This window comes from Rutilus rutilus (genome assembly GCF_951802725.1).
Source record: "Rutilus rutilus genome assembly, chromosome: 23".
NCBI classification, from domain to species: domain Eukaryota; kingdom Metazoa; phylum Chordata; class Actinopteri; order Cypriniformes; family Leuciscidae; genus Rutilus; species Rutilus rutilus.
In genome coordinates, this window is record NC_140233.1 from 23,187,946 (window position 1) to 23,215,710 (window position 27,765).

General features: G+C 36.2%; 1 protein-coding gene across 1 annotated transcript; it reads right to left on the minus strand.

Annotated features, from left to right (window-relative positions):
• Positions 1 to 570: 570 nt before the first annotated feature.
• frs2b (fibroblast growth factor receptor substrate 2b) lies at positions 571 to 27,765 on the minus strand. Its single transcript, XM_084397163.1, has 7 exons — positions 27,417 to 27,765; positions 17,770 to 17,877; positions 14,207 to 14,295; positions 13,904 to 14,090; positions 12,127 to 12,285; positions 6,070 to 6,239; positions 571 to 2,048 (listed from the first exon to the last, which is right to left on the minus strand). The coding sequence occupies exons 2-7, from the start codon at positions 17,798 to 17,800 to the stop codon at positions 1,062 to 1,064; spliced, it is 1,623 nt and encodes a 540-aa protein (XP_084253289.1). The 5' UTR covers positions 17,801 to 17,877; positions 27,417 to 27,765; the 3' UTR covers positions 571 to 1,061.

Sequence of the window (27,765 nt, forward strand, 5' to 3'; positions counted from 1 at the left end):
GCATGCTGTCTGTTACTGAAAAAGAAAAGTTCATACATGGCTCACGTCATGGCTTCAAGACTAGATTACTGTAATACATTATTGGCTGGATATCCTATATACACTACACATATGCTACATATTCTGACCTGTAATGCTGCCTGAATCATAATCATACACTGTTCGTTTGTTGGCCAGAGGAGAAGTGGCCCCTCCCCCCCGACTAAGCCTGGTTTCTCACAAGGTTTTTTCTCCATTCTGTCAATTGAAATTGAATTGAGTATGAACTCCTCTAGCAGAGTCAGTTTCTTCTATAAGTACCCTTTTCAAAATCAGAAAAACCATTTAGAATTTTGTCAATGTAAAATTTGATGAAATTACACTTGTTTTGATAGTATGTAAGTGATGTTTTCAATTGTTCATGGATATTTATAATAGGAGCTCCATCTGATCACACTAAAGACACAGAAATGCAATTCAGCAAAACAGTAAGCAGATAATATCTGGATATGAAAGGCATGTTTATGGCAGGTGTAAGGGGCCACAGTGCAAGTATTATATTAGTGTACAGCTTCAGACTAAAAACCTCAATCAAACAAAATAGACTTTTATTGTGCCAAGTATTGAAATCTACTATACGAAGCCAAAAATTCAAAATGTAGTGTGTGAAGTTATCTTTAGATACAGATTTTAAAACATCTTAGTCACTTTATAAAGGGTAAATAAAGGAAAAAACAAACATATGATCAGTAATACTGATTTGTACCGTATGGAATGGACCTGTGGAATGTTGTCCAACCTTGTTATTAACATAATAAAACAAAATAAACAGGCACTGAAAAACGAGTGTAAGAAAAGTAGTAGTATATTACCATAGGAATAAAATGAAGGTATATGGCGAGCTCCTCTGTTAATTTTCTCAAGCCAACATGAGACAGAGTGACACTCTTTTAACTACATGAAATCCCTACAAGTGTTACAAACAATACAACATTTGTGATATTAAGTCCACCTGCCTTTGGAATAAATTGGGAAAGTTTTAGAAACAAACAGGAGTGTCTTCCAGCAGTCCCAGGGATAGGTCACATGGGCAGATCAACACTGTTATGGCGCGTTTTCCTGGAGGTCCCATCGTAACGGGGCAGTGCTTTCTGCAGGCTCGACATGGCAGCCGTGCGCTCCACGTCAATGACCGCATACAGCTCTGTCCTGCGGGTGGGCGTCTGGGGCAGGGGGGACGTGGGCGTCTTCGGAGTCTGAGGGTTGCTCGAGTTCTCCGTCTCAGTCTCCACCTCGATGTAGTTCAGTCTGTGGGACTCTAAACAGGGGCGGCGGAAGTCGAAGCTAAAGAAGGTCGAGGTCGAGCGGTCCCGCCAGCGGGCCGACTCCAGCTTGTGAGCGCTGAGGGGGGCGGTCACGTTCTCTGTGTTGATGTAGTAGTGAGTGGGGTCAGGGCTGTACTGCCGGTGGTTGTGGAAACCGTTGATGGTTGACGAGCAAACCTCTTCCCCGTCCTCATCTTCCGAGCCGCCCTTTGGGTGTTCTCGTAAAGGAGGCAAGGCTGGGAGGTTCTCGTAGTCCAGTAAAGCGGTTCTCCGCTGGGCTGAGTTGTTGATGTTGGCCTCAGGAGTGAGAGGAGGGGGCGGCCGAGTCCGACGGCGAGAGAGAGCTACGGCGGAACCATTAAAGTTCTCAGGAATGATTGAGACTTCAGGAGAGATTTCCTCAGATCTACCGCTCTCAATCACATCTGTGCTGCTTGTGTTTTTAGGGTGTGAAATAACATTCCCATTTGAGTTCTGGTTTGAGCTCCTCGCCACTGCCTCTGCTCCAGCACACTGATGTCCTGACAAATGTGCCTCTTTCTGCCTCTGTCGCTGCACAGGAGTCGGGCCCAGCACAAAGCGAGCACCTTCAGGCTCCAGCTGCACTCGAGGGCCAGGATCAGGAGCCTCTTGAGCGAAGGGTTCCTCTCCATCAGGGAACGGGACATTCAGCACTGCAGGAACATCGGACACACTTGGGCTGTGCTGCTCCAACAGACCAGTGGTGTTCACATAGGTGTGTCCCTGAGGAGACGTAACAGAAGACATGCTTTAGTGACGTTTAATAAGAATAACCAACAGCTTGTTGTTGTGGTCGTTAACCAATAATTTTACTACTTTCGTTTTAACTCCTTCCAACTGGAGTGGCAGCTTAATTCCTTAAAAACACTCCACCAAATAGGTGTAGCTTAAAAGCTTAAAAGAATGGTATTTACAGTACAATGCAGTGGTTTTCAATCCTGGTCCTGGGGACTCACCGCTCTGAACATATTCTGTCTCTCTTCATTAACACACCTGAATCAAATCATCAGCTCATTAGAAGAGAGCTCCAAGAACTGAACTATTGTATCAAGAGACATACAAAATGTGCAGAGCAGTGGGTCCCCAAGACCAGCATTGAAAACCACTGATATAAAGCATTTAGATGATCTGATCAACACTTAAAAAATAGTTTTTAATTTGACAACTGTGTTCCATTTTAATATTTATGAAACATGGTCATAACAATTACAATAGGAATCGGAACAAAGATGCAAAATGTAGTGTTATGTCATACATACATCATTAATGAAGTATTAGAAGAATAGCAGGGTTTTTTCTGCATTGAAAATATTTTGGTGGCTGCCAAAATGAATCTTTGTCCTGCCAAATATGTATTTGCTCATCTAATGTGACTATAGGGCTGTGACAGTGGCAGTTGTTTACCACCGCGGTGGTAATGGACCAACTACCAGTTAAACACCACACTACAGCCTGTAAAACTAAAGTTACATATTATTTCAATATTTTTTCAATATTATTATAAACGTTTTATATTTCCCGACAAAGATGCGCCATATAGCCTACCGCTCTGTGCTTTGAGAGGGATGTGGGACACGAGCAGGAAAGAGACAGTCATTCTCTTTTCTAATATCTTCATGTTTTCTCCTAACTGACACTTGTTGTAAAAAGGTCTGAAGAGCAAATGTTATCTTCCGCAGTGTCAAGACATTTAGGCTGTTTGATTTTGGGCTGCCAGAGAAAGAGAAACTAAAATCCCAAGCGTGTGTGAAATGCGCTATAGCTTACTATACAAATAAACTTGACGCGCTTTACCATAATAACAAGCACAAACTGTGTTAAATAGTATCAGGCCTATTATATTCTCATTTTTACTGTGGTAAAGTAGAGAACCCCCCGCTGTAGGACAAATTAAAAGCGAACCAAAGGAAGAAACGTTTATAATCCCCTGTGAAAATGGGCAAAAGAAACAAGACATTCAATGTCCAATGGAATATTGTTAAATTTGATGATAATCGGGTGACCAGATCGCAATGTGCCCTATGTGACGACCTCTGCTGTACTGCAGTACTGGTACCCGCTGATAACCGGTTGCTTTAAATTGCTCCCGTGAGTGTTTGTGTAAACGCTCTGTGAAGAACGCCAAAGTTGTCCATTAACAACGTGCTTTTGATGCAATTGAAGAAATGTAGGCAATCACAGACATATCTGTTGAGCGTGCGAACGCAATGGCCAATCAGATGTGTTATAGCCCTGTTCAGACGGGATTAGTTTTACATGGAGAGGTTGGGTAAAGTAATTATTAGCAGAGCGTCTCAGTGATTTTAGTCCCGTCCGAATGTGTCTCTATCTCAGTAATCATTACGGACAATGTCAGTAAAGATTACAGTGACTTTTACCTTCTGTAAAAAGGTCCTGAAAAATTACCTCAGGTAATGCTTATCCTGTACGAATGCTAATGTTGTATTATCCTAATGCTTCCCCTCGTGTGTTTTTTGACCTACGTGAGCTACCATTTGCAAACCAATCATCAGCATGCTTTCATTTCATTTTAAAATGGATAATATCCCACAACAAAAAATAAAATGAATAAATAGAGCCAAATCGCAAAAAAAAAAAATGCGAAGATGATCCATTTTAATATCAGCGTAAGAATAAGATGCGTGTCTAGATTTCGCTGCTCACTTAGGTGGGTTTATTATAAACAGCCACTTCTATAAACTAAAATTTTACTCAAATAAGGTTTATATAATCAATTTAAATGATAATAATAAATTAAAAGACATATACGTCATAATGCACGCAAGCACAGCACATGACCCAGCCACATCTAGAAAACACACTCCAACCTCTGTAATAAAAACGGAGATGTTATTCCCATCCGAATCGGTACATGAAATCACAGACGCCGAGTGATAATTAAAGAAAAAAAAGACTGCCACTCCAGGTTAGCGTTTGTCTCTGCAGTTAAAAAGAAAGCTAACAATTCTGGCTATACTTTCGTTATTTTTAATAATTTCTTTATTCTTATTTTATTTATTGATCAATTTAACTTTTTGTGGCTTGTGTTTTGAATAGACGTTCCCCTGTACTTTAGGCATTTTGCAGACATTTGTTCTGCACCTTGTGACTTGATTCTGACTTTTTTTTTTCTTTTTTTTTCTTTATTATAAAGGAATATTCTGTTTTTCGGTGCATCGATGTTGCGCTGTACACAGGCAATTTAGTTGATTTAATTTGATTTGTCGACATGTGAAATGCAAATCCTGACTGCAGTTATCTATGTTATTTCTTAGTTTTATGGATCCAAAATGTTTTTATAATTTTTCTTCTATATCTTTGTGTGATGTTCGTAAAATGTTAAAGCCCTGCCCCTCTCCCCCTCACACACACACGATTCGAGTATTAGTCGACTATAGGCAAGACTTGGCAATTCTGATTCAACTATGTAAATCCTTAGTCGGGGACACCACCACTTTCTTGTTCACTTTTCAAATCAGTAACATTTGTTTTATGATCTGTCCTTATAATGATTATCTTTTAATTCCTGAATAGGATGATATGAGTTAATATAACAAACTTTGCATTTATTTTGGATTTATTGTCAGTACTGGGCTCGCCGTTCACATGGGTAGGGTACTTTGTATTGTGTGGGGGGATGACCATGTTCATCTACCACCAACTAAGACCACTTTTTCAAACCCTGAATAGACTACAATTATAAAAAAATATATATATTGTAAAATTAGCAAGTGGTGCGTGAAAGTACTTAAATGTAAGGTGCAAATGTAAGGGGGCGTTCACAAGTCACACCATGGCAGAATAGTAGGAACTAGAAAGAAAAGTTGGTTGGGACAAAACTTTTATATTGGCTTGACAAAGCCTTGTCGGAAATTTCTAGTTTTACAAGCCTCCTAGCATGATTTATCATGTTGTTAGCATGTGTCTAGCATTATTTTATATTTTGCTAACATGTTTGTTGCATTTTTAATTCACTGCTGATGTGAATTAGCATGTTGCAAGCACTTTAACAGGTTACTAGCATGAATTAGCATGTTGCTAACATGTTTTAGCACATTGTTAAATTAATATTTGTTGTTAGCATGTTTCATAAGTAAGCACACTCCTAACATGTTTTAGCACATTGCTAACATGATTTAACATGTTGCTAGGATGAATTCATTGCTGATTCTTTGCTAGCATTAATCAAAATGTTGTTAACATGTTTTAACACACTGATAACATGATTTAACATGCAGCTTGATTGTTTTAACATTTTGCTAACAAATTAACAAGCTGGTAACGTTTTAACACATTGCTAACATGATTTAGCATGTTGCTAACATGTTTTAACAAATTGCTGACATGTTTTATTATGTTGCTAGAATGAATTAACATTTTAATAGCATTGTTGTAAAATTGTAACATCCAAACAAGTTTTTAACATTTTCTAACATGTTATTACTATGAGTTAACATGCTGCTAGCAAGATTTGCTAACATGAAATAACATGTTGAAGGTCTTACGGGTTTGGAACGACATGAGGGTGAGTAATTAATGACATCATTTTTATTTTTGGGTGAACTATCCCCTTTAAATCACTGTCATTGTGAATAGGATCTGAGACTGGTTAGGTCTTAAAAAGGCAAAAGGAAATAACACATTATTAATTAAAAAACATCCACTATGTTTTGTTAATAATTCAATTTTCCAAGTTATTGATGAAAAATAATCTGCTGCCTCTAGATATTCCATTTCCACCTACCCTTACAGCCTCTTCCGCAGCTAAGAGAGGGTGTGTGGACTCCTCGCCCAGTGAGGGAAGGCATGTGCTCCCCACAGATGGATGCCGACTAGAGGGGTGAGAAGACGCATCGCCCAATGAGGGATACCGTAAGCTGCCATTTGGTAAGGTGGGGAGAATGATGCCAGGAGCTAAAGCAAACAATCAAACAAACAAGCAAAAAATAAATAAGGTATTATCTATATACATTTATTTACATTTTTGTATATGATTCTACTTACAATTAAACACTGCATTTGACATACAAGTAACCAGATCTTATTTGCAGTGCAGTTCATTGACTTCCACTCACACCACTGAAAGTCATCAGTACATTTTTATACACATACATAATGATAAAGTCTCTAAATACAGCTGCAACATTCAGCATCAACTAAAACTGAAAATAAATTGAAAGAAAAATAACTAACTAAAATAAAGGCTTATTAGACATGATATCACTAACACTATAGATGGTTCTGATAAAGCAACATCTACAGATGTTTTAGGAGGTCTGACAGCTGGGCAACACTGATGAGTTTCATAAAGAAGAGAGTTCATTGGTCAGAGTGAAAAGGCTTATTCAAACCCCAAAAGGTTGGGGTTATACTGATTATAATGTGACGTATAGTGTAGTGGTTGATAATTTAAGTAGGGCTGCCCCCTGGTCCACTAAACATTAGTTGACGAGACACTTATTAGTTGAGGACACTTAATATTCAGTAATATTACTGATTTGACAGCATTGACACCATTGGATGAGAACTCAACTAATGGCGCTTTTCCACTGCATGGTACGGTACGGCTCGGTTCGGTACGGCACGCTTTGGCGCTTTTCCACTGCATGGTACGGTACGGCTCGGTTCGGTACGGCACGCTTATGGCGCATTTCCACTGCATGGTACGGTACGGTACGGCTCGCTTCGGCTCGCTTTAAATGGTACCACCTCTGTTGAGGTTCCAAGCGTACCGTACCGGTACTAAAATGTGACGTGAAAACACTGAAGATCACTGATTGGTCAGACAGAATCGTCACTACCAGTGTCATTGTATTTGCGACACGAGACCATGCACGAGACAAACCCGCTAGATTTAAATAGCCAGTAGACAACAGCCAACGCTGTAGTGTCTTGCAGTTAAAAAGTTTCTTGTAAACTGTTTCTTGCAGTCAGGGGCGGCGCCGGATAATTTTTAACGCATGTGCTGAGGGCACACACACACATATGTGTGTATATATATATATATATATATATATATATATATATATATATATATATATATATATATATATATATATATATATTATTAATAAATGAGCAAAACTTGGCCACAAAATATTTAATATTCAATTATTTTAATGATCACAATTAAAGTTTTAATTTTATTAAATTGAACAAGCGCAAAATTCAGCATTCAATCAAATATTCAAAAAGACTTAATAATAATAATGTTATTTCTCTCTATAGGCGCGTTTACTACGAATATGGCGATCGTCAACTTCATCTTTGCCATGCACAGACAGAAAACACTATTTTATAAATAAAAATCACTGCACGCGTCCCTGGATTTACAAACGCACATCTTGCTTGTTGCACGCACATTATGTCGAAATAACGAGATATTATGTTGAAATAACTTTTTCTTTTTGAATATTTGATTGAATGCTGAATTTTGCGCTTGTTCAATTTAATAAAATTAGGCCTATATATAGCCTATATATATACTATTAATAAATGAGGCCATAAACCTTGGCCACAAAATATTTAATATTCAATTATTTTAATGATCACAATTAAAGTTTTAATTTTATTAAAACGCGTGCACTGATTTTTATTTATAAAATAGTGTTTTCTGTCAGTGTCTGTCTGTGCATGGCAAAGATGAAGTTGACGATCGCCATATTCGTAGTAAACGCGCCTATAGAGAGAAATGCACATAGGCCTAATGGATTACATAAGAGAGTAGCCTATTTCTTTTTGTTTTGAATTATTTCGTTTAAAGACATTTCAAGCTTTGTGTATTTGAGGATGAGATGCGCTCCAGTTAACGTACAATGCAAGTGACCGCTCGGGCGCCTCAATGATTAAATTGTCTATTTTGCATCTTATTCAATCCAGGCAATTGTTTGATGAAAAAATTATTAAAATTAAGATACAATTTATACAAAACGAAATTCACTTTAAAGAAATGCTTTCTACAAAACAAAACTTAATGAAGTGGTCAAAATTATGTCTGACTCGCTCCATGTCTCTCTACTCGTGCTGTTCACTTTTCATCAACATTATAGGCAGATGGAAAAAAAATAACATAACATTAACTAAATGCGCTTTTTTAATGGCAGTTACACATTAGGCCTAGACTTTCTATTTGTAAAGATTGCTGCACATTCATTTAATTCTGAATTTTGCACACACAAGTTGAAAGGCATTTGTTCAAATCAAGTTCACGGATAATTGTGCGTGCATTTATTAATCATTATGATACTAAAATCATAAAGTAGGCTATGCTATGTACAAAAAATCAGATGAGCCCAGAATATGAACGCAACGTTTAATTACACGTTAAGAATTTTCCTTCCATATAGGAAACCATTATAAGAACGTTTAATTTAAAAACATCCACATGCCGAGAATCAAGAGCACCATCCCCTGTGTTGTGCGTTTGAAATGTGGCGCGTTTACGATGATGTCATGGCAGTAGAGGCGGCAACTATAACGATCAGTCCCACCCATTTTGAAGCGGTACTAACTGCAATGGAAAAGCAACCGAGCTAAAGCGAACCGAACCGTGCCGTACCGAGTCGAGTCGTACCACGCAGTGGAAAAGCGAAGCGAGCCGAACCGTTCCGCGCCGAGTCGAACCGTACCGAGCCGAACCGTGCCGTACCATGCAGTGGAAAAGCGCCATTAGCTGGATGATGACACCTCTGATTTCTGCAGAGGTATTGAACTGAAATGAATCAACACTGATTTCAACTGATTTGACATTTAATTAGGTAAAAGTCAAATTAGGTAAAATGCATTGTGTTCAAAAATAAATGTGTTTTTTGAACTACACTAAACTAAATCAAAACTCACAATTAGTGAAGGAAAACTAAATTGGAATAATAGATTCATTTAAAAATGGAATTACAAACTAAATTCTGCAAGACCCATGACTGACAATTTCTTTAGAATTTGGGTGGAAAATATGCTTATTTGTCATCACCATAATGCAAAAGTTTTCAAACTGTTTAGTTCCTGGAGCCTTCCAGCACTGAGTATTGGACACACCCAGCTCAGATCACAGGCCCTGTTTTTACACCTGGTATTAATATGCGTTTTGGTCGATCAGATCACAAGTGGACGAGGGAGACACATTCCTGTTTACACCTGGAGTTTTAATCCGTCTCTTTTGTCCACTTTCAACCACTTCTGTCCTGATTTCTTCGATGGGAGGGTCTATGGGTGGGTAAATGTATGTTTTAAAAAAAATTTTTTTTAGATCTTTCGATTTAATGGATTATTATTATTTTTTATTTTTTTACATATGAACGCACACGGAGACGACTGAAAAACATACGGAGAGCAGCAGCTTTCGTTTCTCCTCTGATAGCAGCAAATTCACGCCAAACGCTGCTGAGAGAACATTGTGCTTGGTATCTTCAAACCAAACTTGGAACTCCAGCCGACAGTTTAAATCCAGCCTGGCTAGAGCCGCTTCCCATTATGTTTACGCATTAAGCAGGCGGTTTCCGAACACTTGAAGCAATCCGGTTGAATGTGTTTTTGAAGTGGTAGAAAGTGAACTAGCTCAAAACGTTGTAAACCCCATTTACACCTGTATTTAGTGTCGTCCATTTGTGATCCGATAAATCAAAACGCATCTTAATACTAAGTGTGAACAGGGCCATGAAGTACTCTACAGCTGATCATCTTTCACTCCTGCATTACAATATTTTTGTATCTATGCAAATAATTATAAATTAAACAATACATAAAAATACCATGATATACAGTACTTTAAAATTTAAATATTTTTTTGTTGCTGTAATGAAATTTATTTTTACATTACGATAATGAGAATTGGAATGTCACAATGCAGAAATCTTAACGGTCTTAAAAATACTTCTAAGTAAAATATACTTATTTTCTTTTTTTATATTTTTAGAGCTACAAAAGTTTGATGAGATTCACCCAGTAAGTTATAGCAAAGACCAGCTCCTAAAATAACTATTCCTACTCTTCAAGATCTTGGCAATACTTTGAAAAGATTTTTCTGTATTTAATAGAGCTGTACATTAATCGTTTAAAGGTGCCCTTGCATGGATTATTTTATTATTTTAGAATGTTTCCTGGGGTGCCCTTATAATGTTAGTATGTTTTTTAGATCAAAATTTGTTATAATTTAGAAATAAAAGGCATTTTTCCTAGCCTGATTTTAGCCTCTGATTTGAACACTCTGTTTGAAGGGGCGTGTCAGCTGTGAGACTTTAGTGTAAACGCCCACTGCTGTGATTGGCTGCTGTGAGACTTCAGTGTAAGCCTGTTGATCACGTGAATGAAGATCTTATTATTGCAACGCAGTTTCTGCACTCTCACTAATGATTTCACTAATGCAAACATGATGTACGTACAGTAAGAGCTTCGTTGTGCAGTGTAACAGCGTCATTGATTTCATAACGAGTTTTGGCAAGTGTCCAGATAAACTCGCGCTGTGTGATTGACAGCTTGGGCGACTGGAAAGGGATTGTTCTTTGATCGCTATCTGTATATTAATCACAGTTTAAGTAAGATTATTTTCATCCTACTAAGAGAAACGACGTGAAGTTGATCGTTTAGTCACTGGCTTGATTTACTGATGCATAAACAGTATCGAACGACTTTGAGAGAAAGATTATCTGTCTGAACTTGAACAATTACACTTCAGACATTCACATAACCCACTGGTTCTTCAGAGGCTCGGATGAAGGAACTAAAAAAATACTTTTGTGTTCATTTGTACATCCAAACACTGAGCAACTGCCATGCTTCGCTCGTTTGCAAGCCATGATGTCTCTCGAAGAAAAATGATTCGGACGATGATTCGGCGTACATATTAATGATCCCGACTGTTGCGTCACAGTCGGTGTTATGTGGAGATTCGCCTATTATTCAGGGGTGTTTTTCAAAAACGAGATTTAAATAAGAAGGAGAAAACAATGGTGTTTGAGACTCACTGTATGTCATGTCCATGTACTGAACTCTTGTTATTTAACTATGCCAAGATAAATTCAATTTCAAATTCTAGGGCACCTTTAAAGATTGAGATCTTGACTCAAATACCCATACGATCTTGATTCTAAATGACAACGATTCAGCTAGATATCTATTAAACATTTTGACATGTACAGATATGAAACAGTTTCACAAACAGTCTTTTCAATCACAGAGTATCATTATTTCTGTCTTACAATAATTCTAATTATTAAGTACTGGTATAAAGGTTTATATAAACACTAATCTCTATGGTAGTTATCAAAATAGAGTCAATCGCCTTTTGAAAGTAACATAACACTTAAAATAAAGATTGTTATGCCAGAAGGTGGCTTGTATTTGAAAAATGATTTGTCATTGAATCATTCATTCAAAAGATTTGTTCAAAAACACTGATTCATTCAGTAATGAAACAAGTGAAGTCTTTATGAGTGAGTCGTTGAATCAATAAAACCGATTTAAAAAATAACTAATGAATTCGATTTAATTAAATATTTTTTAAACAGACAGCAGCAATTAACATTTTGTCAGAACCTCTACATTAACTACGTAAAATAACTACGTTATTTTGTTTTGTTTGTTCAGAATCGTGATCTCTATTTTAAACGAAAGCATCGTGTCTGTCAATTTATCCAGAATCGTGCAGGTCTAGTATTTAGTTTAACATCCAAACACAAGTCTGGAGAACCAAACCTGTTTTGAGTGTTTTATAGAACTTAGGTCAGGTGGTGGAGCTGTACAAAGTCACATGTTTCTGTTCAGAGCTCTTATTAAATGTTGATGAATGAATGAAGTGCAGACATACTGGTTGGTGTGTGTGGTGTGAGAGGAAGGTCTGGTTCAGCTTGTGTGAGGGTGGGCTCAAACACCGGCTCCTCTACTACGCTGATGCTGTTATTATGCATGATGTCCTGCAGCATGTTGAAAATCTCTTCAGCACGTGAACACTTGAAGGCAAATATCCCTGCAGATTGTGAACACAAACGGTTAAAAACACTTGCTGTGCTGCTGTAACAGATTACCAAAAAAAGACCAAAAGTGGACACTAACTGTTGCATATATGGTGGCATAATAAAACAATATTCTAATACATACACCTTAGAGCTGCACGATTAATCGCTAAAAGATCGCAATCTCGATTCAAACACATCTCATTTATAAATGACAACAATTAAGCTGTGTCTATTAAACTTTTGACAAAAATCACACCGGAACATTCAAATTTGTTCAAGAGAGAGCAGTAACTTATATAGGTATGGTATAAAAAAAACACATTCTTTTCAACCACACATTATCATTATTTCTGTGTTACATACATATATATATATATGTGTGTATAAAAACAATTTATGAATTATATTAATGCTTTTTACGCATTAGAAAATGAAGACTACACATAATCTTATCAGCATGATAAGCATGAAATAAAAGCATGAACTCGTGCAATAGATAGGCAGTGCCAGGAGTAATTGCTGTCCATAATTTGGGTCAAGCGCGAGTTCTCACAAAACTCCCATTAAAATCACAGAAACTGACGACACCGCGACATTAATCTCTTACATCGAATCTGCCCTTTGTTGTTTATGATGGGAGAATCTGCGAGTTTCAGTCAGGATTCAGTCAGAAGGAACGCGCACTGAACAAAACTTTTCGTTTCAGCGATGACTAACTCAACGGAAACGTGTCGATTGGTTACAATGCTCAATGCTGCAAAACGAAATTTGATGGAAATGCCGCAGTCGGATGGAACGAACGAACATGAAGTATTGTAGATTGTTTAACCAATATTATCACATTCTATACATTTTTTTAAATACATTTCCAAGACTTTTCCAAAACTTTCTGGGTTTATTTATTTTTCCAAAACCTTTCCAGGTTTTTATGACCGTACGAACCATAATTTTACTCACCGGTCACAGTCTTGTGATGTTGACCAGCATCTGACCACCAGTGCACACTTGAGTTTCTACTGTGTTGCGGACAGTGAACCCCAACCCACCCTCCCCCCTCCATTTTTTTTATTACTGATCTGCATGATTCACGTGGGTCATGATTTTAGCCTGATATAACCAGAATTCCGGATTAATCCGAAAGAATCACATCCCTGGTTATTTTGTTTAGTTGTTTGTTCAGAATCGTGGGAGATTCATGATCTATGTTCGAAACAAAAAATGTATCCAGAATCGTGCAGCTCTAATACACCTTATGATGGACAAACAAACACAACACAAAACATGTAGCATTATTCTGATACTTATCAGGAAAGCCAACATTTGCTAATCCTGCAAGAGGCTGCAGTGTTGAATCTAAATGTTGGGAGCACATCAAGTCGGACTTACCTGATCAAGCATGCAAACGCTCTCAAGCTCATCCTTTTGAAAGCATGGGTTCAAATGTTAACAGTCGTATATTAATAAACTGTGCAAAGAGCTGGTGATCAGACCTCAATTTGGATGCCTTCAAATGGCTGAAACGTCTGTACCAATTATTTCCAAGTCTCACAATATATATTTCTTAAAAACTTGTAAATATATTTAAGTATGATGTGCCAGAGTGTATGGTATGGGAGATTTTAGCTTTACCTTGACCTGTCTGACAACGACGGCCACTCTCAAATGAGAAGAGGTTTGAATCGTAGCCATAGCGACGCAGGCACAGGTAAGGCCACTTGACAGCATCACATTTCCGTGTGCGTAGGACCAGCTCATCCTCCGTCAGCTCCATGATTCCTGCTCCCAGCTCATTCCCGTCATCATCCACATTCACCACCTGAACACATCCAACCAAACCAAACTCAACACAACCAAATGGACTCCGCAAACAAAGCCAACCCACCACAAACAAGATCATTATAATGTAATGCAAGTATGCTGAAAGATACTGACCTTAAATTTACTCTGGTGATTGTCAGGGATTGATTCTTTATCTGGACAGCTAAAACAGCTTCCCATGGCTTCTTCAGACCATTTGATACCTAAAGCAGAACACAAAATTCAGCAGTGTACAACTGGCCTGAAGCACAAATCAATTTTGACAGTAAAAGGGAAAACAGGAAATGTGGATTGTTAACAATCTGTTCTTCTAAGTCCTGTGGACTGGCTTGATGGGCGCAGTTTTCATCTACGAGTTTATGCATTTTGGGATGGGACATATCAAACAACTCATCCATTTTTTAAAATGGCCAATAGTAGGAGTGTGCAATATGTATGTACATCTGTTAAACATTTTTTAAATTATCTCATTCAATTTCCTCACTCAAAGTATTTATGTTTTTTCTTAATGTACAATTTATAGAATTATGTGTTGATTCATATTTATATTGTAAAATATTACAAAAATGTAAAAGTGCACAACTCTAGATGATGGCATGAAGTCATTTTGTTGCAATAGCTTACACACAGTACAAGAAAGCTTGATTTCAAACTTTGAATTGAATTTATAAAAAATTAAATAAAAAAAGTAAACGATGAGCAATAAAATATGAACTAATTACAAGCAATAGCACATATAAATACAAGAGAATAAAGAAACAAATGAAATAAATAGTGCTGTAAGTTTTTCAGGTACAGAAATACTACAGAAAATGAATAAAGAAATCAAATATAAAATAACACTGGAATACTCTATATATAAATACAGATTAATCCTTACAATTAAAGTTCAAAAAGTTACTCAGTCAAGACCAGAGAGTGATTTTCTCTGTGTTCTAAATTCACTGTAAACCATGGCTTCACAGGCTTAGGCCATCCTTAAAAAATATTCTTGTTTGCCGTAACCCGACCGACCCTGTCAATTTAGGACCGACCCAAATAATATATTTTTTTCCCTTTTAGTCCGACCGACTTGTCGGTTGTAAACTTACGTTAAGACCTACCGATTTTTTTTTTTACTCTTCAAACAACTAATACAAATGCAATAAAATTATATTAATTATATTTTAGTAAGTATTGTCAATATAAATTGCCCATACTCCTACATACAAACGTAGGCTAGGCTCTTCCGTGGCGTCATCTATGATTATAAGGGCTGTAGGCTAGGCCTATATGTGAAATGAAACCGGAATCGCGACACTCAGGGAGAAAAATGCGTTTAATACTAATATATTGAAACATCTGTTTATACATCCATACTTAATAAAGGAGTCCAGACGTTAGAAAAATATCAGTATACACATGCGTTTTATATTTAATATGAGGGAAATAATACACTTGTGTTACGGTCCGGACTTGACACAAAAAATCTTTAACTTTTAGGTGGTAAAATATGTTTTAGTAATTCTATGAATTATACTGGCAAACCAAAAGTGAAGCCCACCGGATGAAGAAGGGTTGGCTCTCCACAGAACATAATATATTCATTTTATTTTATTTTCGTTTTCGCATTTCGCATGAGGAACAAACAATGTTACGGACGTGACCGCTCTGAAAGCGGCACTACAAGACTGCTTTAAAACTTTCACAGAGATCTCAAACAGGCATTTAAAACTCAAAATATTAAGGATTGGAATATCAAGCAAAATAATATTCGATGATTGATCGAAAATCGTATCTCTCCCCCCACATGCTCACCGGTAAGACGCTCCGACATTAAATTTCTCTGTAGCTTGTAGGCTAATAGGCCTATGCGTTGTAGCCCAGTCATTAAAAAACGATTTAGTTTCATATTCATGTTTAAATAAAATAATATATATCTTTTTAATTTTATGTTGATTATATGAAAAGTGAAAAGCATGAATAAGATGATTCCGAAAATATCGGGAGACAAATGGAGTGGGCAGACATGATTTTGACCACTTTATTAAGTTTGTTTTTGTAGAAAGCCTTTCTTTAAAGTGAATTTCGTTTTGTATTAATTGTATCTTAATTTTAATCAATGTTTCATCAACCAATTGCCTGGATTTAATAAATATAGCAGGCAATATAATCAGGATACGGAGGCGCCGGCGCGTGAACTGGAGATCGTCTCTTAAATGAACCGAAACTCAGCGTATAAGCTACTTGCCTCACAGACCTGAGAAATATTATATATATATATATATATATATATATATATATATATATATATATATATATATATAAAGCATGAAATGTGTACTTTTAAACAAAACAATTCAAAACGAAAGAAAACAGACTGCTCTCTGCTTATGTAGGCTAATCCGTATGAAATGTGCATTTCTCTCTGGCGCGTTCACTGCTGCGAAGATCGCGAGTCAGCATCGCCAACCTTATCTTTGACACAGAAAACACTTGTTTATTAATAAACAATTGAAATGTCTCCTTGATCTATTTGACATATTAATAATCATTACTTTTCCTAGTTCTTTGTGACAGCTTTTAGGTGCGTTATTGTATCTTACACATTAAGATGGCGTTATTGCCACCCTTACACATGAACGCGCCCCCACCGCTCAATAGTTAATATTATTCTTTGGTGTTCAGTTTATACAGGTTTTCTAATTGTTATTTAATATATAAATATAAATGTTTTTTTTTATTTAAATTGTTTTAATCAAAATCTCTCTTTTTTTCAGACACCTCTTTAACTTGGCACGAAACTCTGTCAGTGAAGTCCCATTATGCAAATTTGTTTAAATTCATACCAACGTATTCACCATGACCAAAATTGTAGTTTTTTTTGGCTGTTACGGCAAACCAAAATATTTTTAAGGATGGCCTTATTGCTTTTATAAAACAGTTATTTCACATACCTGGCAAGCTTTCATAAAATAAAATATAGCCTAATGCTATTGATTAAAAATATAATTCTTCCGCCAAGCAGTATAGTTCTTCAGAAGCGGAAAGGTTGCTTTACTAATGTAATGATGTGTATGCTTGATTAATTTACAACGGCTTAGAACGTGGCTCAACCAATTATAATTAACCTATCCGTTTTATAATAACTCAATTCGGTACTTGCAAGCTGTTAGAGACGGCTCTGAGTGTGTGAGCGAGGGCACAGAAAACTGCATTTATTTTGCAAGTGTATACATTCTTATCATTATTTTCACGTTTTCCACATATTTTATGGGGGAAAAGTTTTTTTGCAGCGGTATAAAAGCCCTTCTGTTTTCATAAATTTAAGAGTTATTGTGAGTGATAATAATAATAACCGTGTAATGCTGTGAAACCATGATATTTTCTGAGACAGTTATCGTACTGTTATAAATCACTCACATACAGTTGCAATAATAGTGACCAGTATATTGGACCCAACAGTAATGTCAGACCAAACAAGGATGAGTAACCATTATATTGCTTTATCTGTTAAAGCTAGTTTAATATTTCCTAAGCTGTTACGCAAGCATAGCAGTAGGAAATAAGGAAATGTTTAAAATGTGAAGTGTTTAAAACAGAAGGGCAAAACAGAGCAAACAATGACCAATTTCTTTAAATTATGGATTATAAATTATGAAGCATGACCCCTTAAAAGAGTGAAATTTTTTTCTTACCCAGATCCAGCCACCAGGGTTCCTGGTTCATTCCCCAGCCCGAAGCAAACAGTCATTCTCTAAATGCAGAAAGGGTTTTCAGATGTGACAGCTGCGTCTGAAGCACTTCTGTAATGTTGAAAAAACAAATCAAATAAGAAACATTTTCATATGTACAGCGCTCTTTAGTGTATAGAGGCCAATTAACACTGCCACAACAAACTCCCTCAAACACAGATGTTCGGTTTTGTTGGGTCAGTGTGTTCACTCTGCTTGTGTTTGTTGGGTCAGTGTGACAGTCATAGTTATGTTTTCCAACATTCTGAATCCAACTGCTTCGAACCACCAACTTAATTTTTTGGGAAATTGTTGTGTGAATTTGCTTTAAAAAATGTACCACAAACACATTAACTAATAAAATAATTATATAAATAAATAAAAACATACACTAACTAGCATCTCCATCTCCACTCACCATAAATGAGGTGAGCCTTCAGATGTCAAGTTTGGCTGTACAAAATATCTACAAACATCCTGTATTTTAAAGTCATTTTGGCCACATATAGACTGTAAAGTTTAGGAGTCTCAACCTCACTTGAATACGGGTGTGAAACCTCTAAATGATCTAATCCTCTAAATGTGTGTGTATGGAACAGGACTCACTCCCGAAATTGTGATGATTGACACTGTGGTAACTGGGGTTGTGCCAGAAGCCTTAATCTGAATTCGGAAAGGCAAGGAAACTGAGTAAAGCATTCTACGGAGCCCCTAAAGGGACATGGTTAGGTTTGCTGTGGCAGCCGGTTACATTACAGTGCATCAGACTTCACACAGCAAAAAATGCTTTTCTTACTTAGTATTTTTGTCTTGTTTCCAGTCCAAATAATAAAAAAAAAACTTAAATCAAGATGCATTTACTAAAGTAGTAAAATGCCATAAGATATTATGTCTTGTTTTCTGGGGAAATAAATCACAATTAAGTGAGTTTTTGCTTAAAACAAGCAAAATTATCTGTCCATGTGTTAAGAAAAATAATCTTGTTTCTGTTTGAGTTAAGATTATTTTTCTTACCCCATGGACAGATCATTTTGCTTGTTTTAAGCAAAAACTCACTTAATTTTGATTTATTCCCCCGGAAAATATAATATCATATCTGATTTTACTTATCTAGTAAATGCATCTTGATTTAAGAATATTTGGATATTTGGACTGGAAACCAGACAAAAATACTAAGTAAGAAAAGCATTTTTTGGAGTGCACTTATTACAGTGCATCAGACTTCACTTATTACGTGAAGATAGTAAGGAGAGGTGACAGACAGGACAATGTCGGATGAATTGGTGCGCAACAGATCCTGAGCATCACTGACACACATCATATCTTGTAAAATGTGCGGTCAGTACCGCCTCTACCTATACACAGAGTACGTGTGATCACAAATTCAAAAGTGAAAGTAAATAGCAAACGAGCATTCAAAAGTGATTTCAATACCCAGCATATTGATAGCTGTTGCATGAATCCTGCAAATTACATACAATATAGTTACTTGGGGTGTAATGATACACTCCAGTGATGCGCAGGTCAACAACCCGCACCCGACCGACGTTTTCAACTAAACCGCCCGCAACTCGGACCGCAAAAAAAAGAAAAAGAAAATATTGTACCCGACCCGCATTTTTGAAAAGCATTTTTCTAATTTTGTCAAGAATTATAACAAAAATCGCCAATAAGCTCATAATTTGTACTAAAATAGTGTATATGTTTAGTTTTAAAAACAATTAAAAAAAGCTGGCTATGTCTATTTTGATGTTTCTGCGCAAGTTCAGCAGACAGTGAGGTTCGGGTTTGTTCCGATCAGAGCTCGTGAATGGAGAGCGCATTTCTGAATATTCCGCTCCGCTCACTCATTCCGTAGGGTCGCTCGCTCAACCCAGAATGGCCTGCTGGTTCGAAAATGTGGAATAAGGGCTGCCTCCGACAAAAATTTTTTTTCTAGTCGACTAGTAGTCGTTCATTTAAGCCATTCGTGGACAAATTGCCCCTTTATATTAATTTAATTACTTTAATAGGCTATACCCTACAGGATAATAAGCGTTATGACCGCACACATAAAGCTTGCCACAAAGAACCGGTTAAAGTAATGATTATGAATGTGTCTAAATTAGCAAGGAGACATTTAAATGTCTGTGTTGCTGCAAAGATGAAGTTGACGATGCGGACTCGCCATGAACGCCAGAGAGATTACATAATCAGAGAGTAGCCTATTTATTTTGGTTTGAATATTTTCGTTTAAAAGTAGACATTTCAAGCTTTCTGTAATATAGCCTATATTTCTCAAATCTGTGAGGCACAAGCTGAGTTTCGGCACCCTCCAGTTCACATGCAATGCAAGTGATCGTGCCGGCGCCTTATTACATTGTCTAATATAGCCTATATTTGCTTCTTATTTATTAAATACGGGCAATTGATTGATAAAACATTGATCAAAATTAAGATACAATTTATACAAAACTACAAAATCTTTTAAAAAGAGTTTTCTATAAAACAAAACTTAATGAAGTCGTCAAAATCATGTTTTACCAAAAACAGCGCCGTTGCTAGGAGGGCACCAGCGCCTCTGCCTTTCAGCGCCTCTGCCTCGCGAGTGGATGATATACCTTTAGTGGTAGTATACCTTTAGTTAAGTTATGCCTTAAGAGTCTTTGTAGCGCCCTAAGAGACAACGTTATCGGAAAATGCAGCCCAGGTATGATGCGTATGATGCATAATGGAGATTCCAAAGCGCTCTTCTTTGGTCAGAACCATGGAGAGCGATCGCGGATAGGTCTGTCCTATGCACCGAAACTTTTAACAATGCAACAAAATATTTAAAGAGCATCAAGCTATTCAAATCTATATTATGTATACGCACAGATAATATAACAGTAGGCTATATTAGTCAATATTTTTTTTATTAGGTTAAGCAGTGATTGGATAACGTTTTTTTAATTTAATTTAACGTTTTTAATTTAAGGCCCACCCACAATTGGTCTGGCCCATCCAAAACTGGAATCCTGGCGCCGTGCCTAGTTGGTCGTGCCAGTTTTGTGGCTATCAAATGTGTAAATAGCATCGCAAGAAGTACACATGACAAAGCCAGCACTTTGGTCATCATCTTTCATTATTTCGGCAAATGTCTCCCACACTTTGCTCTTTCTATTTGTGTATTTGCGGAGCTTCCACTCCCCAGTCTTCACCTTTTCTCTTGCCGCCTCTATCTCTACCTGCAGACTGAGCTCATGCGTCATCTTCGCGCCAGTTATTCAGCCAATAAAGTGTAGGCCTATGTATTTCATAGAAAATTGTGTCTAGTACTATATAAATTACAAAGGTTTATTTGGCATCTTTATTTCAAACGACCTGACCGACCGCGACCCGAATATCATTAAAAATATTTTTGGATGACTCGTAACCGCGGGTGACCGCAGGCACCCACTCATTTTGGATCAACCCGCGCATCACTGATACACTCATGTCACGATTCGATACAAAATGCGATACTGAACTCATGATACAATACTATCGCTATATTTTAAGCTAAAATAAAGAATAATTTTTTATTATTAATATTTTATTATTATTAAAATAATGTTATTATTATTTAATTATAATTAGGACCCACAAATATCCCCCCATTGCATCATTAAACATTATATTCAACATTATATAAAGTAGTTTAATGTAGTAATGTCACTAAAACTCTTTAAACTCACGGGACACACTTAACGACTGTAAGGCCAATTATGAATGTAATTTGATACGTATGACTGATCATGCCCAAACGCGCCAAGTCAGCGACAGTTGCATTCAGTCGGTGTTTAAAATCTGCTCCAGTCTTTGGAAACGGTCTGTGCGTTCAGTTCAGTCTTAGAATGTTTCAGCTAGTCGTTAAGTGTGTCCCCGGCATTAACGACTAGCTGAAATATTCTAAGTTTTCTGTTTCCAATGACTGGAGCAGATTTTAAACACCGACTGAATGCAACTGTCTCTGACTCTGTGTTTGGGCATGATCAGTCATAAGTATCAAATTACATTAATAATCGGCCTTACAGTGGCTAAGCGTGTCCCCGGCTTTACACAGACAAGCCGTGTACACTGTAAAAAATGATTTTTTGGTGAAGTAAATACTACAGAAAAAAAACAATGTAATTTACATGATAAAGTTAGTTCAGGCAAGAATTAAAAAAACGAAGTAAATTCCATATCAGTACTTAATTCAAGCGAGTAGAAATGAAAGCGTAAATATCAACTCAATAAAATTAAGTAAAAATTACTCAACTTTTCTGATACTGGGGTTCCCATCATGCACTGGACCTTGAATAATTAATGAGGTTCATTTTTCACTGTTTTCCAGCTGTATTTACACTGTTTTATCATTGCTTTTGTTGTCAGGATTAGTAACTTGCCATTTTGTGACATTTCGAGTAAATTTTCTGCTCAAAATGACACATTCAAACACAAAAATGATCCATCAAATGTTACCGTCATTGTGTATTGTCTACCAAGTATTGAGGTCTTTGCATTCACATGAGGCTTAACATCTGACAAAATGTACTATAAATTACTTAGATAATCTAAGTAAAGCACATACTATAAATTACTGGTATAATTCAATATTATTGTTTGAGTGAAATGTAATGCAAAGGAAATTTCAACTAAATCGATATTAATCAACCTTTTACTAGCCAAGTTAAAATTCACTTAACTTAAGTTTACTTAATTCCATATTCCAAGTAAATTTGACTTGAAGATTTCTAATTAAAGCTACTGATAAATATGTTTGGGTTTTTACTTGGCAAACTTTGTAAATTTACCATTTTCTGAGTGAAAAAACTTAGCAAGCTTTTTTCAAGTAAATCCTACTCCAAATTTTTTTCAGTGTACGTGCTCGCTATGTCCCATTAGTGCTCTATACAAATAAGAATAAACCATCTAGAATGCTTTGAATAATCATGCTTCTAAAACTAAATGTGACATGGTGATTTAAATGATGTTTTTGAATTTACATGTTTAAATGAATTTACAATTTTGGGTGAATTATACCTTGTAAATACAATAAACTGAGCCATGGGCAAAACTATTAAGTGGACCTGTCATATAAATGGCTTCCAGTATGAATGAAACAGACGTGTGTAAAGCGCTTAGTAATGCTCACTCCATCCTATTTAGTGTAAAAAATAGGAAAAGTAATCCTTCTCTCCAAAGAAATGTATATGATAATCCATATGTTTTTCTACAGTGTGCAGTTTTTTTCCCCCACACTGGATGCATAAGAGGCTCATATTTCATATTTAAGACAGAGTCGTTCTTGAATTTGCATACCTCCAGAAATTATTCAGATTTTGTCTCAGATTGTCATAATTATTTATATAATGTTTTATAATAAATCCTTAGACCTTTCTAATGATTTATAGTAATAGCCTGCCTGGATGTCAGGTAACCATGCAGTATTTCATCAAATAATTTTCTGTGAAATATATATATATATATTATTCTAATAATGTTATATTTATAAATTACCTTAGATTACTAAACTGTGTGTACAAAACAGGATTAAGCACTAAAGGTGAACTGGCAACTGAATTTAGCTGAGTGTGTATGTAGCCTTTAAGTTGTGAGAACAAGCCTCTGGCAGGAGGTAGAGGTGAGCTTTCTTAATAGAAAAAAATGGTTTGGAAAATGAAACATTCCTGACATATTTTCATAAAGCAATTCACTTCTCACACGCACGCATTTGATACCATGATATTAAAACTCATTCTAAAAAAAATACATAGAAAAATAAAAATCGTTTGCCGCCTTTGATCTTTATGACCTAAGACTTAAGAAATTGAGGGAAAACACAGCATTCTAATTTAGACTGATTTTACAGATACTTGTTTAACCTTCACAATTACAAACTGCAAAACATTTGAGTAAATAGACTTATAACTAATGTCATTAATTTAGATGTCTGTCTGCCTTGCAGCTGATCGATTGCTCCCGTCTGCATTGCTGCTGGATTGCGTCTGTAAGCTCCGTATAGCTTTCTGTTTTGAATCTCTATTTACTATCATTCCTTTTTGTTTATATTGCTAATGTAACTTACTCATCAACATATATTAGAAATAGTCTATTACACGGCTCTGTGGAATACTTGATTCTGATTGGTGAATCGCACCATCAAACAGTACGTTTTTCCCAGATAACAGCTGCTGAAAACAGAAACGCAGGCTCAACCGGGTCACTGAAGTCAGCAGTGCTACGCCTGCTAGGTGCGTTTTTTTCGTTGTGGAAGTTTTGTATTTGGTGAGCTAATAAAGTATTAAAACTCATCGTTTAATTACTACAGTTATTTAATTATGCCATCCAGTATCGTGGACTCGCTCTCTTATTTCATACAAACGCAGCTTCGGTGGTAAGACTGTATACCGTATCTCTTAAATGTCCGTCTAGTTTGAACTTGCAGTGCTAGCAATTGCTCTCCGCGGAAGCTTTGCGTTTAAAAACCAAAAAAAATGTTCAACTCAGATCAATATTTCGTGACTAATTATTTACTTATGTGGCAAGTACCTGTGTAATAAGTGGGATAATGTACATCCAGCCGGTGGTTCTCTCAAAATAACCCCCTTCAGGCTGATTAAGACCCCAACGCGAACATCATCACCTTGTCGGGGGTTATTTTGAGAGAACCACCGGCTGGATGTACATTATCCCTTACATATTGCCTATCACATTAATCTGACATAGCTAGCTTTTATCTTATCGCTAGCACAACACGCTAGTATCTTGCTAGCTTGCTAACTGTGTTTGCCATCTTTTTTTCTCGTGCACGTTTGTGCTTTTTACGAGTCTATCAAACAACTGTGGTAAGTAGGATCAGTCAACAAACACGGTGAGTAATGTCTTCTCCTGTTATTGTCACTTACACTTCGTGTCACATGTATAGCATAGCCTTCTCTGTCAGTACTGAGGGCTTTACAAGTGATAAATGCAGGGAGATAGTCAGGCTGGCGTAGAAGTTTTTAGAACTAGAGACACGCATCCAAAATTTTATTGAGGATAGTAAGAATGCAAAAAATTTAACATTCACATATTTATATCAAACTCTTATAATAGGCAGCCTAGGCTCTGAAATCTTCAGGCTATGTGTTGGTGGGTATTATCACAAAAGAAAAAAGTAGAAGGAAAAATAAGGAATATTTATTGGGGAAAATATGATGTCTTTAAAGGAACTGTCCATTTGTATAATTGTGTTAAATGTGTTTGAATTGAAAGACATAATAAAGTACATAATGTATATGTATGTATATATATATGCTAAAATATTTGTTATTTGGACATTAGATGTGCCTTATTTAGAATTTTAAACCTACAAGTATTTTTTTTTATTTTTATGATAGCAATAACTGTAAGGGGACTATTGTAATGGGGTAAATCAAATTTAGCTAATATACTGTCAATTACTAAGCTCAGATTAATCTTACCAGTTAAAATTTATACTGTGCTTTTGTAATTATTTATTTTTAATTTTGTGATTTTAACTTCTGCTTTAAATAGCTTTTTTTTAAGATTGTGTTCTAATGTTCTTCTAATAATCATAAAAATGTACTACAGCTGCCAAACAAAACCAGAGAGAAATGTATTCATAAATCTTTAAAACAATCTAATTAAATCTTGGGCACAAAACATTCAGCCAGTAAAAAAAGAAAACCTGTAGTATATATATTGTATCTATCTATCTATCTATCTATCTATCTATCTATCTATCTATCTATCTATCTATCTATCTTATCTATCTATCTATCTATCTATCTAGATAGATAGATAGATAGATAGATAGATAGATAGATAGATAGATAGTCTAATTTATCATTGTAGCCTTATTTAAGTTGATTTTCTGTATACTGTGTATTTATTTTTGGTCCAACAATGGTATGAGAGAGTGTCAGTGGTAATATCATATCATTGTGTTCTTGTCGGTCAGTGTTAGAGGATCTGTGTAACAGCTGAGGCTTAGCCTGACAGTTAGCCTGCCCTGGACCAGGCTAGTTTCCCAGCATAAGTTGCCAGGGTAACTGAGTTTGAACTATTTTAAGTTTGCTTTATGAAACAGAATCCACCGACAATAAGTCTGACTAACCAAAATAAGCCTGGCTTGTATTCTAATCTTGTTTAATGGAACAACCCTCAGGTTTCAAAGTGCAAACTTTTGAAAATGATGCCTTTACCTTCTCCATGTAAACAACAAAAACGTGAATATGTGAAAACAGTGACGTCATGCACACGCGTATTATGTGTTCGCGGGGTGTTTCTTGAGAAAGTGACAACGCCAACTACTGGCCTGGCATGCATTATACAGCCTTTTTAATCATTTTTGCAGATCCTTGTGAACGGGGATCGTTTTGACAACGTTGTCTTCTGTTTTTAGTAGGCTACATCCTTGTCATGTAAACATAACCTAATACATTTTGTATTGTACTTTTTTCTCTGCATTTTGGCCTTTTTTATGCTGAAATAGCATTTTCAAGAACGAAAACTAAGCTTTTTGAAAACGCTCTCCAAAGTGGATATGTAATCATGAGACGCATATTGTACTGATAGATATTCATGTTTATCCCGGTATTGTGCCTGTTATGTGCTATTCACTTTCACACAGTTGCTAATATATGTTACTTTGTACACTCTTCGTATAACAGTCCTGCATAGATGACAGAAAACGTACTCCCATTTGCTGTCCTGCGGCAAAACATGAGCAGTATCGTTTTAGAGCAAACATATAAATGGTGACTGAATGAGACCTGGACACATCAGTGAATGGTGAGTTATTTGGCTAAATAAAATGATCCTGCCGTTTTCAGATGTATCCGGATTGTTGTAGACGTAACCAAGTAAAAAATAAGACATTTTCCTTAAACCTTACACACACATAAATGCACACATCTTAACCATTTTTTTCCAAACTAAATGTTTTAAATATATATTTTTAAGTTAAAGTTTTTTTTTTTTTTATGTATAATTAACCAATTTTTGTGGAGTCACACCACGTTACGTTGCAAACTGAACTAACCTTGCCTGAGGTTAGTTCATTATCTGATATTTTATTGACCCTGACACACAGACATGAGGGTCCACTGGGGCTCTCTATCATGACATATTGTCCTGTTTGTTTGTTTGTTTGTTTTTCTTTGGTCGCACCACATCAATTTTATTAGGTGGTCTGAGGTTTTAATTTACATATATGAATTTCATATAAAATATATAAAAATACAATATAAAAAAATGCAGTAAATAAACATACTCTTTATATTAATAAGCAGCACACCGTTTACATTAGCAGGGATAGTTTCAATGCAGGGTTCAATTCAAATGTGTAACTCACTTAAACTTTATCAACTGACTCTTTTAAACTACATTTATCAACTGACAAGACTCAAAGTGAAAATAGAATAAAATACAAATTATTGTTACTCGATCAAATCACAATAAACCAAATCAAGTTTGTACTGCCACATTTTTGTTGTGTATTTCTTTCACATATTAATTTAATGCATGAATTCCACTGGATTAACGTAGCCCAGCTAACATATACATCAGATACGATTAGCTAGATAAACATATTCTATTAAATAGATGGGGAAAATACTTACGATAAGCTTGTGATCAATCAGGATGGGTACTTTTCATCGATTAATATTCCACATATTATCACAGGTTCATATGTTAACTTTATGAAGAGTAAGAATCATTAGCCAAACTAGCACAAGTCCGCCCGAGCGCCAAAATAATGTCCCCTCTTTCACTCAATAACCACACGTTAACTCTATAAAGCACGTTTAACGGCCCGTCGTAGCGTATGATGATGTAAAGTTAGAGTTCGCATTAAAGAGTAAAATCGGAGTTAGGGTTATTTGTTGGTTAATTTTGTTGCTATCTGGGGCCGCTGCAAAATAGTGTGTGCTAGCATTAGCATTTAGCTAGGGGACACTGCGCATGCGC

Coding starts and splice junctions, on each gene's coding strand:
- frs2b (XM_084397163.1), bottom strand. CDS start 17,800: ATGAACCAGGAACCCTGGTGGCTGGATCTGG. Junction 14,091..14,206: donor ATCACCAGAGTAAATTTAAG/GTCAGTATCTTT, acceptor GGATGTGTTCAG/GTGGTGAATGTGGATGATGA. Junction 6,240..12,126: donor CACACCACACACACCAACCA/GTATGTCTGCAC, acceptor TGTTTGCTTTAG/CTCCTGGCATCATTCTCCCC.